Source organism: Spermophilus citellus (genome assembly GCF_964194105.1).
Source record: "Spermophilus citellus genome assembly, chromosome: 3".
In the NCBI taxonomy this organism is placed as follows: Eukaryota; Metazoa; Chordata; class Mammalia; order Rodentia; family Sciuridae; genus Spermophilus; species Spermophilus citellus.
Window position 1 is genome coordinate 193,422,778 of NC_138184.1, and position 17,706 is coordinate 193,440,483.

A 17,706-nucleotide genomic window follows, 5' to 3' on the forward strand; every position below is an offset into this window, starting at 1 on the left:
CATTTGATTTATGCTTCAAATTACGTAGGAGGTTGGAGGGGTGCAGATAGTTGGCTGTAACCACAGATGCCCATAAAGCCTCTACCACGGAAGACTTCGGATTAAATAAATAAATAGATAAATACATACATACATACATACTGATCTGGGGTAGTAGAAAAGATCATGTGTAGGAAACAATCATTGAAAACATTTTAAGAATGTAATTTCGGGACTATGGGAAGGGGAAAGTGACATGTTGCCAAGTTCTCTGTGGCCTGAGTGTTTGGAGATCACACTGATGAGACTGTTGACATCTCTAAGACATTTACTAGTTTTTAACTTCCGCCCTTAAGCAACAGTCGATGACAGGAAGCAGCTGCAGCCTTCTTAAACCGCAGCCGCTGACCTTGGTGACTAGAGACCCGACCTGCAGTCCCGGCGTTGTGTTCTGGGCTGCCAGAGGCGTCGCAGCACTCCCTTGGCGGATGTCTGGGCCGGCCAGCGCGCGCCCGGCACGCGCGCCCCAAACGCGTCTGCGCGCGACCCCGGCCTTTAGGCGCCGCGCAAGAGGCCCAGCCCACTGAGCGCGCTTCCCGAACGCCCGCCGGTTGACCTCAACACGTGGTCTTCTGAGAGAGTGCCTGTCTGGTCAATCAAATTGTTGTAGTTTTGAGGCCAAAAGTTCCTGGTAAGAAAGACTTATAGTATAGAAATGAGGAATATTTCGCTTTTAAATGGAGTGGTGATGGTCAGGCCAGGTTAGGGAGGACGCGTGAGGACCTGGATCAGGGCAGGCACTGTTGAGGACAGCCGCATCCGGGCCCTCCTGCTGCAGGCTGCCTTCCGAGCCAGGGGTCCTTCAGGTAGGATATTCTGGGTGACTTTGGGCGTCCGCACAGCTTGGGTACAGAGGCTGCTTGGTCTTGGGCCAGATAGGTTTTTCTTATCCGGTTTTGGGCCGGAGGCCTCTATTGCAAACATGCTCCGCCAGATCCTCGGTCAGGCCAAGAAGCATCCAAGCGTAAGTTCATGACTCCTTTCCCAGTATTCTCCCATGTCCGTCTTGTGTGGTGGGGTGGCTGCCACTGTCTCTTGGGAGCTTTCTCTTTTCACAGTCCCTTACTGCCCCTTGGAGCGGGGCCCTGCCTCTCCTTGGCGTTGTCTTGGTTGCCCCAGGTCCTCGGCCTGTGACCTGCGACATGCAGTTGTGGAGTTTTGGTTGGCAGGCTGAAGGTTTGGAGACAATTTAGAGGCCGCGCTTTCTTGCACATTGGTGGGTCCAAGAGGGATGGGTGTATGTTCTGTGGATTAGAGACCCGAAAAGGTCAGGGTCCCTATTTGAGGATCCCGTGTTCGCCGCATTGCACCACCTAGGCCTTCTGGAATATAAGAGGTTCTTTTTTTTTTTTTTTAAAGAGAGAGAGAGAGATGGGGGGGAGACAAAGAGAGAGTGGGGGGGGGGAGAGAGAGAGAGAGAATTTTTTAATATTTATTTTTTAGTTCTCGGCGGACACAACATCTTTATTGGTATGTGGTGCTGAGGATCGAACCCGGGTCGCACGCATGCCAGGCGAGCGCGCTACCGCTTGAGCCACATCCCCAGCCCTATAAGAGGTTCTTGATGTTGGAATCCACACTTTGTCTGATGCCCTGACATTTTGGGAATCTGGTAGTGCAGAATTTAATCGGATTTAATTTTTTGACTTCTTATTTCTCCCGGCACCGAAATGAGCTGGGGAACCTAACAATTACACCCTCTTTAGTCTTTGTCTTAAATCCAATTTCTTAAATATTTGGCAAGAATTGGTAGCAGTAGTTTTCAATTTATGGTTAAAGCCACAGCTTGACTATTTGTAATAGTTGTGTTTCTGTATGCTTCTTAGACTCCTTATTTCACAAAGCTTGTGTTTTTAGTGTATCTGTTTGGAGGCACACCTAATTTTTAATTTGCAAAGAATTACCCCTCAGCCTTGACATAAAGGGAATTTAACGGGAATGAAGTATAAATGTTATAGAGATAAATAACCCTTGATACATTGTCTTGGAAATTTGAAAACATATGTAATTTTATTTACATTAGGAAGTGAGACTTAGGCCAGAACCATCTTCAGATCCTTTTCAAATTGTTTTTTCAGAACACAGTTATAAGCAGTTCCACCTCCTTCTAAGTTCTGCCTTTAAGTTTTAACAAAAGTTAGCAAAGTAGCAGTTTTGAGATTTGAAATTAATGTGTATAACTACTGTAGCTTCTCTTTGATCAATATCAAGGAATTTGAAAATTGTTATTTTATGTTTGATTCTAGTTGATTCCCCTCTTCGTATTTATTGGAGCAGGAGGTACTGGAGCAGCACTGTATGTGATGCGTCTGGCATTGTTCAATCCAGATGTCAGGTAGGTACTTAAAAATGTTTAAAACGGATGGCTTGCCAAGCTAATTTAGGAGCCACAGTCTTTCTAGGAGTAGTGACACTAAGTAATAGAACTAATTGTTTTTATAAAATACTTAATCATGGTTTCTGGCATATGTAAAGGTTTTTCGCCTGTTTTCCCACAGTAGGAAATGTTTCTTCTTGCAGTTGGAAAATGATAAGAAAAGGTTGATTCAGCATTATTCTATGATTTTTTTTTTTAATGTATCACTTCAATGATAAAATAGAAAATTTAGTAAAGGCTGTGTATAAATTTTCCTGGGATGGGGATAGGGACAAGGACAACTGCCCCAAGAGGCTCTGTGTTCTACTTTTTTTCTTATTGATTACATGGGGCTGCTTATGATAGATTCTGTTTTAACTTCCTAATGAAAGCAAATGCGGCGATACTCCACCTAGTAGAAAATGAGATTGGACTATTCACAACATTAGCTTCTTAAGAACTACAAAACACTGTTTTAAATAATGTTTTATTACTAGTACAAGTATAATATTTTATTCTTTTTAGTTGGGACAGGAAGAATAACCCAGAACCCTGGAACAAACTGGGTCCTAATGATCAATACAAGGTAAGGTGCAAAATTGTTTCCAAATTGTTGAGAAGTGTTTTGTAATGACTTTGGTCGTGGTGTAGTTTTTCTTGAAATTGGATATACGAGTAGAATTCCATTCTGATGAACTTTGAAGAGCTGCTAGATTGTTCTGTGAAATTAAGATTGCATATTGTTCTAAAAACATTTTCCTATTTGGATTTTATTTTTAGCTTTTAGACTGAGTGAAGTTAAGATAATGTCTTAACTATACTAATTTGACTAAGAGATTAAAGGGAAAGTTGTTAATTCTTAGGTAGTCTAACTTACTGTGTGTCAAATTACCTTTTTTTTCCCTGTGAAGTACCAGGGATGGAACTCAGGGGCACTTATCACTGCGCTGCATCCTCATACCTCTTAAAATCTTGAGAAAAAGTCTCACTAAGTTGCACATTGTGGCCTCAGACTTGTGATCCTCCTGGCTCTGCCTTCTTGAGTCCTTGGGATTATAGGCATGTGCCACTATACCTGGCCAGTAGTTGTCAAATTTTGTTATATATACAGTTTGTGAAAACAGATTCTATAGTTCCACCTCAGAGGTTCTGATTCATTTGGTTGGTGTGAGGCCTGAGAATTTTCATTTCTAGCAAGGTTTCAGATGATGTTTTTGCTGTTGGTCCATGTATTACATTCTTAGTAGCACCAAGCTATTGGCCAGTTTGGTTGGTTCTTCGTTATTGGTATAGTTGAGATATTCTAGGTGAGAATTAATAGGAAGAAATGAAAGTCAGGTGAAACTTAAATTTTACCATGAACTTCCTAGATAAACTTTTTAACATCTTTTCTGAAAAGTGGTCTGTATAAATACTTTTTGAAAAAAATGATTTTATATCTTGGGGTCATGTATTGATTTCCCAAATATAACCTTTCTTATGTGTAAAAATTTTGCTTACACACCCTTCTTGTATCAAAAGTATTGCTGCATTTATACCATACAGTTCATCTGTTTAAAGTGTTTAACTCCCCTGTGTACTTTCTACTGATGTGAAGTACCAAAATGTTTCATTAACAGAATAACTGGCAATTTGCTTTAGCGCTCTCAAGAAGAGTTGTCCTGACCAGTCCAGGACTTCTTAGGAGATATATGCCCATAAAATGCCCCTTTGCTGATTCCAAGCTTTCCTCTGATTATAATTTGGCTTTTTAAAGTCTTTAAACAGATCTCCCTCCAAAAAGCAAATAAAAATGCACTGGCCAAGGGGTTGGGGTTGTGGCTCAGTGGTAGAGTGCTCGCTTAGCACACGTGAGGCACTGGGTTTAAACCTCAGTACCACATAAAAATGAAATAAATATATTGTGGCCACCTACAACTGAAAATACATATTTTTTAAAAAATGCACTGGCCAACCTGAAACAGCCATTTGATCTCTGTGTTAACATTTTGCCTTTAAAAGATGATAATAGATATCCTGATGTATTTTTGTTTTATGAATTTAAGTATAGTCTATTCCAGAAAAATATTTTTAAACCTAAGAAACATTTAAAAAGAAAACAAAGAAACAGGCCTTGGTCCTTCCACCAAAGAGCATATTGGCGTCTGCGTATATATAGTCAGCTTACTAGAAGATGATTCTGATAATGGAACCAGTTATCACTACCCTGGAATATGATAACACATGTCAGTATGAGGCCATGTGAACTGGAAATGGACCATTGCTGCAATAAAAACCTCGTGTGTGGCATAAATATAGACATGTTAGAAAGTGGAAAAATATTACAAATAGCAGAAATGAAAAGGAAGTAAATCTGGAATTCTTTGAGTCTGCAGTGAATTAATCTTAATCCCACTTACTACTGCTTCTAAACTCAAAACAGTGAGGTAGACTACATTATTGTCTTGAAATGTTCATTCATCTTCTTTTCTAATAGAATTTGTTTTTCTGGCCCACTGACAGCAGGTTTGGCTATATTGATTTCTCTGGCAAATCATGACAAGGGGGAAATATTATATCTGTCACTTCTGAACCATTATGTGGTTCCTTTATGGTACTTTTCCATTTCTCATGAGACCAAAATTGACAGATGAGGGCAACTTATCAGCCCAGGACTGCAATGAAGAGAATATGGAACAGTTAAATAATAAGCAGCATATAATGTGAATGAAAAATAAAACTTTATTATTGTAAACCACTAAGATTTGAGATGATTATAACAAGATATCATAGACAGGTAGGTAGAAATTTGTTCTGGAGGCTGGGGAAGTATAAGATGCCAGTCATTTCTGGGCTGTTTGTGTTTTGTGGTTCTGGGAATTAAACCCTAGGGAGCACCCCCAGCCATTTATATTCTGAGACAAAGTCTCATTAAGCACATTTGAGATCCTCCTCCATGACCTCCTAAATAGCTGGGATTACAGGTGTGCTACCAGGAACAACCCTATTATGTTTTTGAGGAAGGCTGTCTTCCTTACTATGTCTTCACAAGGCAGAGAGAAACTCTCTCATATTTCTTCCTTATAAAGGCACTAATCCTATTAGGAAGGTCCCACCTTCATGACCTAATTATCTCCCAGTGGCCCACTTTCCAAATATCATCATCACCTTGGGAATTAAAATTTCAACATCAATGTCAGGAAGGCATAAGTATTTATTCATATCAGAAGGTTATTTGTTGCCAAATAGCAAAAGCTAATACAAATACCAAGAGATGAGACTAAAATAGAACTTAAGCTTTAAAGTCCCAGCAATACTTCTTCAATAAATAAAATTCCCCAAAGCCAAAATCAGAGATTGTTATTCCAGAGGCTGTAGAGAAAGCACTATTAAATTGGAAAAACAGTAGGGGCATGAAAGTCATAAAGTAAAGCAGAATTAAAGATTATTTCTAAGAGAGAATTTTGAGGACAAAGCAAATACATCAGAAATCTGCTTAGTTTTGAGAAGAGTGACAAAGATAACATAAACTTTCTACTGTGCCTGGTTGTAGAGACTTGGACCAGCTATTTAAGTGTTTAGCAAGTCATATAATTTGGTCTTCATTTGCCCTTTTTTAAAAAAAATAAATAAATAAAGAATAAGAAAGGTTGTGTTTCAGTAAGATAAAAGTACCTGGCCAATGCCTGACATCTAGTAGAAAAGTCCAATAAATGTTTATTTTCCTTAGTATATACCTACAGACCCTTGTGAAATTTTCTTTCTAATATTTTGTTAACGTGTTAGAAGATAGCATAATTAGTTTTCTTACATCTTATTGTCTAGGTTAATTGATTTTAAGAGAAAACTCTCAGAACAAAGAATATGCTTTATGTCTTATTCATAATTTTCTGTTCGTAAAAACTTTGTGTCTATATCAAGGATAACTTGGTAATAAGCTTTACAACCTGGAGATTTTTCTTTAAAAAAAAAATCCAGTTTAATGGGTTTTTGGATTAAAGATAAAGAAGAGTATATTTAAAGAAATGAAAGCTTTTGAAGAAATAATATAGATTGATAAGCACTTTTTTTTTTGTGGCCCCAAGGATAAAACCTAGGGTTTCAAACAGGCTAAATCAAGAACCCTACCACTGAGATATAACACCAGACCTGAACTTATTATCTAATAAACACTATGAAGAAAATATTGAAGATCATTCTGCATATTTTGGTTCTTTTAGAGATAATATTTTCAAGTAATTATAGCCCAATCTCTTTAGTATTCTTTGGCACAAGAATGAGTAAACCCAAGATTATATCCTTATTTGGGCTTATGTGCAAATCTTTCAGTAGAAATTTTGGACCAGTTTCAAATATAAATCATTTTTTACAAAGTAGAGTTAGAGACAGTTTTGTTTTGAAACAATCATAGTGAAATTTATTTCTAAACTTAATTGACTGTAAGGAACTTTTTGTAATTTTAAACCTGCAAAAAATGCATTTTTTTTTTTCTTTTTTAAAGGCTATCGCCAGAAGTGATGTAATGTTCATTTTGATACTGATACAGTCTAGGGTTAGGAAACTAAAACCTTTGAGAGAGCCAGAAAATAGAAAAGCTTCTGAGGCAAACCAGTTTGTATCTGAAAAGTTACATAAACCACAAACAAAGCAATTCCTTATTAATATTAGTATCTTTTTGTTGCAAGAGCTTTCTCAACAAAATTGTAGTAGGAATGGTAATTCTCAGTATTCCTCTATTGTTTTGGAGATCTCCCATGTACTTAGTGGAGGAAAAGTAAAAGTTCATAGAATTGGATGTATATATTAGAAGGAATTCTTCATTCAGTTTGAAGTTGGATTTTTTTAATATGTTCTAACTAAGAGTATACTAATACTGCTCTTCTGAAATATTTTTTTTAATATTCTTTTTATTTTATTGGTTGTTCACAACATACAAAGCTCTTGACATATCATATTTCATACATTAGATTGAAGTGGGTTATGAACTCCCAATTTTACCCCAAATGCAGATTGCAGAATCACGTCGGTTACACATCCACATTTTTACATACTGCCATATTAGTGACTGTTGTATTCTGCTACCTTTCCTATCCCCTACTATCCCCCCTCCCCTCCCATCTTCTCTCTCTACCCCATCTACTGTAATTAATCTCTCCTTGTTAATTTTCCCATTCCCCTCACAACCTCTTATATGTAATTTTGTATAGCAATGAGGGTCTCCCTTCATTTCCATGCAATTTCCCTTTTCTCTCTCTTTCCTTCCCATCTCATGTCTGTGTTTAAAGTTAATCTTTTCTTCTTCTGAAATATTTTTACCTTACCAAAACCATCTAAAGGGCTAGAATTTTTGTGTACACTATCTGTCTATGAATAAATTTTACATTGTTAAATAGTCTTGAAAATTCATATTTGTACTTGTTACTGTAGAAAACTGAATAAAAAGAATTCTATAACTTCTTTGCTAGCTTTCTGTATTTGGTAGATAACTAAAATATTATTTTTCTTTTCTAAGTTCTACTCAGTGAATGTGGATTACAGCAAACTGAAGAAAGAAGGCCCAGACTTCTAAATGAAACATTTCACTGTAAAGCTGCTTATGATGAAGGTCTTTGAGAAGCATCCGCACAATTTTCCACTTAACCAGGAAATACTTCTCCTTTAAATGCATGAAATCATGTTGATTTGTTGGAGTTTATTACACTGATTAATAAATCTCTGAAACTTGATATGTGTCACTATTTAATGTAGAAAATAAACTATTAAAATTTAAGAATTTCTTGAGTTTCTATGTACTTACATAATTGAAACTGCTTTGGTAAATGTTTCGTTTTGCATATGCCCATTGGTAGCTTCACTAGGATGTATTTAACAATTGAAATTGGAAATTATGCGGAGGGAGAATGGAAAGACTTTTCAAGCCTCTGGCGTTGGCAGAATGGAGGCCTGGATTTACGTTACTAGTTGATGTAGAAGCATGTATGGTTAGAAATCATTTTTGCTGAAGGTTTTCAAGGTCATCAGTACTGTAGCACTAGGATTAGAGTTTGATTCTCTGTCACTGATAACCGTGGTGCTACTTGCCCAAAGGTATTGAGAGTTTCTGCTGCTGAGTCTTGGTAATTCTACTAAGGCCAGGAAGTACACTAGTAGCAATTTTATGGTAGGGCAAATATGGGACAGTTACTTTTAAAATATGCACTGTGGAATTGGAATTAAGTTGGAGAAAAGGTGAGTGTGTATTTTTGTTATCTGTTAAATAGCTCAGACCTTTTGGCTGAGTCAGATTTTTCAATGAGCAGAATGTTTCAGTAGTGGCTAATTATGTGTAAGTCATAGCATCTTAGAAACTTAAAGACCTTAGTGAGGTAATTTTGATTTTTAATGTGTAAGTATATGATTGTTACAAGGTAATAAATACATTTAACATGCCAGGAACTGAACTAAGCACTTGAACTATGTGCATTATCTCTAATATTTATAATGTATATATGTTTAGCCAGTCAAGGACTAAGGCTTTGATTACTCAAAATTATTATGGTAGATGTCAAACCCATGTAATCTGAATTTAGAGGCTATAGAGTACATTTTCACGTACCTGACTTTCTGTACTTTGAGCTTCCATGTCTTTGCATAATTTCGTTCTCTAGAGTAGGGTTTCTTAGCCTTGCCATTATTTACTTTTTCAGCCAATTCCTCATATAGTGGATTGTCCCTGTGCATTAATAGTGACACTGTCTTCTACCACTAAAGACCAGTAAGTAGCACTTCTTCCCCTCTCTCCCTCAGGTTATATAAAATAAAAATGATTCTAGACTCTTACCAAATGACCCCTGGTAGGCAAAATTCTCAGTAATCCAGGACACTTTGATATAAATCACTAATATCAAAGCTTAAAATTACATAGAGAAACAGTAACCTGTTATAGGTAGTAAAGTAACTGAAAAACTTATTAAACATTACCCTCCCAAAATGCAATATTAATTTGTTAATAGCATTTTTTATATTGAATAATTTTGTGGATCCTTAAAGATTATTAAAATAGTATTTCTGTATTTGTTGTCTCTTGGATTTTGGTATCTAAGAATAAATGTTAAGATTGACATGAAGTAGTATGTGCCTTCAAGGAGAAACTATTCTGCTACTCCTATTTAAGAAGCTATAGTGATAATAGAAGTAAATGATCACTTAGAAATTCATCAGACCTAAATGCTGCCAAGGAAGATAGTACTTTTACTCTACACCAAAATTCGTTTAGAATCATGCTTTTACTGTATTTTTTTTTATCAGAAAACAAACTGACAGTTCTTTATGTTAGGTAACCAGGTAAAATCATGTTTAAATATAGATGTTGTTTTGGGTTAGCATTTATGTGTGTTTTGAAAGCTGAGGTTTTCAACACTTGTTCCCTTGATCTCTGGAACACCTTATTTTCCTTCTACATCCTTGGATTTTTCTACTCAGTCTCTTGCTGGCCCTCTTCATCTCTTTGACCTCTTAATGGTGGAATGTCCTACCCAAATGTGAAATTCTTTGGATCTTTTCACTATCTGTATTCTCTTCATCTAGTCTCTTATCTTTAAATACCATGTTTTTAATGGCCAAAATAATTTATCAGGTCTTCCATACAAACACAAGGATAAATCTTCACCTCTTTAATCTACTTCACCTCTAATGCCTCTAATATCTAATGTGTCTTAACTTTAACACGTCCAATTCTGAACTCGTGAACATCTCATCTTTATTTCCCCAAGCATGCTTTACTCACAGTCTTCAGTAATAACTTACTGGGAACACCATCCTTGCAGGGACTCGGGCTAAAAACCTCAGAATCCTTATTAACTATTGGTTTTAGTATATATCAATCTGATTTTTTTCCTGCCATAATAGAATATCAGAGACTGAATAATCTGAACAAAAATTTATTAGTTCATGGTTCTGGAAACCAAGAAGTTCAAGACTGAAGATCTGATGTCTGGCAACAGCATTTTTGCTGTGTCATTTCATGATGGAAGGACAGTGAGTAAGAAAAGGCCAAAAGAATAAATAAATGAATGAATGAAAAGACACATGGGCTTTTATAACAAATCCACTCTAGAGATAATGAACCCACTCCCACAATAATGAATCCATTCATGAGTGCAGAGCCCTCATGACCTGATCACCACCTCTCAACAGTTGCATTGGGATTAAGTCTCACAAACTGGAGGACACATTCAAACTGTTAAACTATCCCTTCAAAACACTATGGTTTTGTAAGCAATTTTCTTCTAGCCTGCTTATTAAAATAACCTCTCAGCTCCTTTCCCTGCATACAATATCTTCTCGATATAGCCAGAATGATCTTTAATATATGTTAGAATATAACTTTCTTCTGCTTAATACCCATCAATATTTTTCCATTTTGCTCAATAAAAGAAATAATTTAAAAAATTCAAGAAGGCTACAGCCTCTCGAAAATCTGCTGCCTCCCCTGCCACTAATTGCCTTCTCTCCCCACTTTCTGCTCCTATTCACTATAGTCTTAGCTCTTCCACACGGAAGCATGTTCCTGCATCAAAGTTTTGCATTTGCCTTTCCCTGTGCTTGGAATTTTCTTTCCTATATAGAGACACTGTTCACTCTTTTCTAGTCTGTTTCAGTGTCTCCTTTCAGTGAGACTTTTCTTGTCCAAAACTTCATACCTGCCTCACTTTTATCATTTTCTATTCCCTTTCCCCGCTTTATTTTCACTTCGCTGAAACAAATCATGTAATTAGCTGTTTATTTTAAAATATTGTTCCACTAAACTATAAGTTCCACAAGGTTAAGTATTTTTGCAAATTGAGGTATCCTGGACAGCTGAGATGGTTTGTAGCATATAGTTGGTGTTCAATAAATATTTGTTGAATAAAGGACCAATTTATCAAGTGTTGAGAAAGGAATACCTAGTCCCAATTTACAAATGATTTTTGAGTAGGGACAGAGAACCTTAATTGGAGATGTTGGACAGTCCTTTATGAAAGGTCTTAAAAACTTTCAGCATCTACAAAACCATAGTCATCCTTATCAAAACTATCAATTTTATTTTGTTACCATTTTTTTTCCTTTTCTTTACATGTGTAAAAGCAGTGCATACTCAAAAAAATTAAGATAATTCATATAAAACATTTTTTAGAAATATATACAAGTCTGATGGTAGTTTGAAGGCTGTGGTAGAATGCTATTATATGATGTTTTAAAAATGCTCAAATATGGTATTTAGAAACCTTGAGCAAAACAGATTGTATGCTAATTTGAAATTTAGGTCAGATCAAATCTATTAAATACATATTATATGTACATATATAAAATGTATTTTATTTAATTTTTTTATTTTGCATAGCTTTTTATTTATTTTTTATTCTAATTAGTTATACATGACAATTGAATGCATTTTGACACATCATACATTAATGAGTATAACTCTTCTGGTTGTACATGATGTAGAATCACACCAATCATGTAGTCATATTTGTACATAGGGTAATAATATATTATTCATTTAACCATCCTTCCTATCCCTAAGCCCCCTCCCTTCCCTTCCTCACTCCCCTCTGCCTAATCCTAAGTGCCTCTATTCTTCCCTAACCTCCCCACCCCTTATTTTGAATTAGCCTTCACATATCAGAGAAAACTTTCAGCCTTTGGTTCTTTGGGACAAGCTTATAAAATGTATTTTAACATATTTTAATATTTTTCATTTTGGCTGTTTGCCCCTTCTTAGGATGATTGGTAGAAAAAATGGATGGAGTTAGAGAAGATAATGCTAAGTGAAGTTAGCCAATCCCCAAAAACCAAATGCCAAATGTTTTCTTTGATATAAGGAGGCTAATTCATAGTAGGATAGGGAGAGGGAGCATGGGAGGAATAGATGAACTCTATATAAGGCAGAGGGATTGGAGAGGAAGAGAGGGGGCATGGGGTTATTCATGATGGTGGAATATGATGATCATTATTATCCAAAGTAAAGGTATGAAGACACGAATTGACGTGAATATACTTTGTATACAATTGGAGATACGAAAAACTGTGCTCTATATGTGTAATAAGAATTGTAATGCATCCCACTGTCATATATAAATTAAAAAATAACTCTATTAAAAAATCAAAAAATCATCTTCAGAGGAAATCTCTACCTAGTTATATAATAGGGGAAAATAGAAGTTTAGTATTTCTTTAAAAACAATTATAAATATGATTTTTTGAGCCAGGCACCTCACTAAGCTCTTAATAGTATTCATTACTACTCATTACAGTGTTTTAAGGCACATATTTTTTACTTCCTTTTTTTAAACACATAAGAAAAACAAAGCATAAAATATCCTCGAAGTCAAATAACTAGGGAATGGTTGAGCCAGGACTTGGATCCAAGAATTTGACTCCAGAGTTCATGCCCTGAAGCCTCTAGAACTATCTCATAAAGTTGTCTTTATAATTAGATAAAATCATATATTTAAGGGATCTTGTTTATTTCCTGGCAGAGTAAGCATTACCTTAACTTTAACTACTATAATTATTAACCCTACATTTCTTCCCTCCCTTCCTTCATAAGTATAATAGAAAGCTTATAAAAGTTATATAAAATTTTGAGGAAAGAAAAGAATAATTTGGTAAAAGCTTATTCAACTATCAACGATCTAATTAAATGATCTTCTACTGTAAATATCATTGATTTTAACATCTGGACAAGGTGACTGCTTTTACATCAGAGCTGTAAGCAATGTGACTGACATTTATCTCTAGGTTTGTTAAAGTAATCTGCCCACATAGCTTCCCATAATAATGTTCCACCCTCTTTGATTTGCATTATGACTCAGTGAATTGAAATCTTTATGCAGGTCATCTCTCCTAGTTTGAAAGCAATAGTAAGTTACACCATGTCTAATATTGAAAGAATTCCTTGATGCAATGTGAAATAAAAAAAAAAAAAGCTGGAAAAATTGTTCTTTCATCTCTTCACTTGTTGGTTTTTGATCTTAAAAGCAGTAGCTTGTATACTGTATAACTCCCCACTCCCCTTTGTCCCTGACCAGAAAAAGAAATGAGTTAATGCAAGATTTTTACACCCCCATCCTAAGGGAAGATACATTGCTAATTTATATGTTTTATTTTATTTTTTTTAGAGAGAGTGAGAGAGAAAGAGGGAGAGAGAATTTTTTTTTAATATTTATTTTTTAGTTTTCGGTGGACACAACATCTTTGTTTGTATGTGGTGCTGAGGATCGAACCCGGGCCGCACGCATGCCAGGTGAGCGTGCTACCGCTTGAGCCACATCCCCAGCCCTAATTTATATGTTTTAAACTGGCCAATGAGTCTTTTATCCTTCTATGTTATATACTATGTTAAACTGAAAACTAAAGGAGGCCTTTTCATACAAAGCCATATTGTTTGAAAAATCATGTTGACACTTTTGAAATCTCTTTAATTCTATAACTCTAATAAGGAATTTATGTGATTTTTCTCTCATAATTACTTGTAGGTGGTGGTGGAATCTGATCATATATTAGGTTATATGGCAAAAGTTTGCAGATAAAATTAATATTGCTAATCATCTGACTTTAAGAAGATTATCCTGGATTATCTAGATGAGCATAATGTATCTGAAGGATCCTTTAAAACAGAAGAGGGAATTTGAAGGAAGTCAGAGGTGTGACTATGGAAGAATGGTCAAAGAAATTCAATACTGCTGGCTTTGAAGAAGAAAGAAAGAAGAGAAAGATGGTCTTGGACTAAAGAATGTGAGAGGCCGCCAAAAGCTGAAAAAATTATTGAAATGGATTCCCCTAGAGTTTCCAGAAAGAAATTTAGCCCAGTGCAACCTAAGATATACTTTAATCTATAAAACTGTAAGATAATAAATTTGCATTGTTTTAAACCATTAAATTTGTGATAATTTGTTATGGAAACAGTGGGAAACTAATATATTCAAGGGATGACCAATCTCAAGGTTCCATCTTGGGACCACAGAGTGGGAAGAGATGAGAGCTGGTGTGAGCTGAATCCAACACAGCAGTAGGTGGAGTCAAATAAGAGAAGTTCTGTTCCTTTTTTACTTTTATTTCATAGTGTATACATCTAGGTTAAAAAAAATGACTATAATTAAACTTTTCTGGAATTCACTTTTTTTTTTAACCTAAGGCAGATGGAAGGTAGGAAATGAGCAAGTAGAGAGGGAAAAGAAATGGGACAGGGCCATCCTCATCAGATGAACAGCTCTTGAGGAGGCCTTTTCATGCAGACAATGGTTCAAACATCCATGAAATTGAGTAAAATGTATCTCTAACACAATTTTAGATTTTAACACAAATATGAAATCTGCTGCCCTTTACTGAGATTCAAAAACATTCCTTTTGGGGCTGGGGATGTGGCTCAAGTGGTAGCACGCTTGCCTGGCATGTGTTCGGCCTGGGTTCAAACCTCAGCATCACATACAAACAAAGATGTTGTGTCCACCGAAAACTAAAAAATAAATATTAAAAAATTCTCTCTCTCTCCCTCTCCTCTCTCTCTTAAAAAACAAACAAACATCTTTTATTTTTTTATTAGAAACTAATTTTCTTAATTAAAAAGTAAAAATCAAGAAGGATAAAACATGGTTTGAGTCTCGGTGAAGTTTTTAGGTATTTATCTTTGGCAGTATCTTGTCAGATCTCTAGAAAAATAGAGGCTGAGTCAAAGTTTATAGGAAGGTAATTCATTTGAGATCATGAGGGGGTGACTGTTACTTAATGTTTCAAGACTTCTGATAGGCCTTATACGTGTACCACAAAACTCCACATAGAGAACAAAGGGCGTACTTATCCCTTGGCTCCTGCCCCATCATTGTTCAAAGATGGAGTCAGAGGCATTAATTCCTCTAGTGTTCTGAGTTGGGCCTGAGAGCCAAGTGCACTTTCTTAGGCCTTTCAAAGGGTTGAAGAAATGAGGGGTGCTTAGCCCCTGTCCAAGGTAAGATGCACAAGATGCTGTCAGGTTGCACATGTGCAAAGCTAATTTTAGCTTGCCTTAGATTGATTGCTGCAGCAGTGACTGAAAAAGACACAAAGCTGAGAGAATTTGAAGGGACCCCCTAAAGGTGTCTGAAATAGGTATTTTACTTTTAAAATGCCATTGAACATCTGTACAATTGTACCTATCTCACAGATTTGTAATGGCGATATTAAATGAATTAATATGTACAAATTTTGAAAGAGTTGCCTGTATTTTCTTCTCCACTTCCTCACTATATGTTTATTTTTTTAACTCATAAAGCCCTTGTCCCTATCTCCCAATTGAACTCCCAATTGAAATTGCTCTCCTAAGGTTATTATTAATTTCTTTATTGCTTAATCTAATGTTCCTCATTCATTTTGTGGTTATTGTCTGCATATCTCTGCCACAGGTGGTACTGTAGAACTCTTTTTTTCTTGAGAGTTTCTTTCCCTGGATTTTAGGGATCCTTAGTCCTTGTTTTCTTCTTGATCTGGGCATATACTCCTTCATAATCTACCTTGCCCCACATGGACAATCAGTGATTGTTTCCTGTTATAATTTTATTTATTATTATTATTTTTTTCATTGGTTGATCCAGTTGATATTTATTTATTTATTTATTTATCATTCCTGTTAGAATTTTAAAAGCGATCAAAGTGCCTGAAAATGAATAGGCCGTCAATGGTAGTTTGCTTCATTTTCTTTTAATTTCATTGCTCTATATTCATGGGATGGGGCTATGTGTGTTGCCTAAGTAACTATTATGCAGTAAGATTGGCCATGCTTAGCCATATCAGTGATCCACTTTGTCTTGTATTAAATCACTATTTTAGTCAGGGTTCTCTAAAGGAATAGATTTAAAAAGGGATATATATATATATATATATATATATATATATATATATATATATATATTCATAAATACATATATTAAATATAAAAAATATATATATTCATAAATACATATATTAAATATAAAATATATATATATATATATATTATATATATATATAAATTTAAAAAGGGGGATTTATTAGATTGGATTACACAATCTGAAGCTCAATAATCCCACAATGGCCATATGTAGGCTGGAGAGCTAGAGGAACAATTAGCTGTTCAGTCTAAGATGCTGAATTCTCAGAACAAGGGGGATCAACAATGCTATCCCAGCCCAGGACTAAAGGCCTCTGAAAACTCCCTGGGGAATCACTGGGAGAGTCCACTTTGGAAGAATCAAGGAGCTGGAGTCTGATGTACTCAGGCAATCACAACAGCAATCAAGAACCTATTCAAGAAGTATCAAGCTTGTATCTGTTGCTGCTTCCAATTTTTATTCTATCTAAACTTCCAACCTATTGGACAGTCTTGCCTGCAAGACTTACTTCAGTTCACTATCCCACATGCCAATCATTCCTAGACACACCCTCATTGACACAACCAGAAGTCTCCTAATCTTAGGCATCTCTTGATCCAATCAAGTTAACAATTCAGATCAAGCATTACACTTACAAATACTACATTTTTGTAGGAAAAATCAATTGTTTCCTGTGATTTCAATCTCCAAGAATTTCTACTGTAAGGGTAAAATTTCTAAGCTGATTCTAAACTGCAAAATTAACATGTAAAAGACCCAGGCATCGCAAAGTTCCTCTGCTACCTGAAATTCCTGAGATAGTTAAGACAACGCCCTACTGGCCATTTAGCCTAGGGCCCTGTGCAGTTTATCACAGGGCCCGAACCAATCAGTTTGAATGTGTATCCCGCTTAGGAGTGACCAATCACCCCCCCCCCCTGTTCCGGCCAATGAATGTGCTAATCACCTCTCAGAGTTGTTGTTCAATTTTCCCGCGCCTCATGATGATTTGTTCTGATGCATGCAAAATGCAAAGCCCCCCCCCCCCTCCAAAAAGTGTACTTAAGCTCTGCTTGACCTCTGCTCTGGGCTCTGGGCTGCTCTCCCTTCTTGAGTGAGCACGGAGCCCCAGTGCGCTGGAACGGATCCCTAATAAATCCCCCTTGCCATTGCATGAAGCTAGTCTCGTGTGGTCTCTTTCTCCGACGCTTCGCCGGACCCTTACACTACTTTCTATGTTCTATTGCAAATCTGTAGTATTGAAATTTATTTAAACCTTTTTGGAATATGTCAATATATACCATTTTGGTACATTTACTGGATATTCAAACTGACCTAAAATTGTCATTAAAAGAGCTTACAGTGCACATGTATTACATGAAAATTTTACATCAGAAAAATGTGCATCTGAATAAGTATGCTGACATGTTAGGTTTAATTGAACTGAGGTATCTGGTCACTAGGTTTAGAAGCAATTATCTGGCAGAA

At 36.0% G+C, this 17,706-nt stretch overlaps 1 protein-coding gene across 1 annotated transcript; it reads left to right on the forward strand.

Annotated features, from left to right (window-relative positions):
• Positions 1 to 844: 844 nt before the first annotated feature.
• Positions 845 to 8,100, forward strand: NDUFA4 (NDUFA4 mitochondrial complex associated). The gene is made up of 4 exons (XM_081284055.1): positions 845 to 1,003; positions 2,286 to 2,374; positions 2,921 to 2,981; positions 7,887 to 8,100. The coding sequence occupies exons 1-4, from the start codon at positions 962 to 964 to the stop codon at positions 7,941 to 7,943; spliced, it is 249 nt and encodes an 82-aa protein (XP_081140181.1). The 5' UTR covers positions 845 to 961; the 3' UTR covers positions 7,944 to 8,100.
• The last annotated feature ends 9,606 nt before the right edge of the window (positions 8,101 to 17,706 follow it).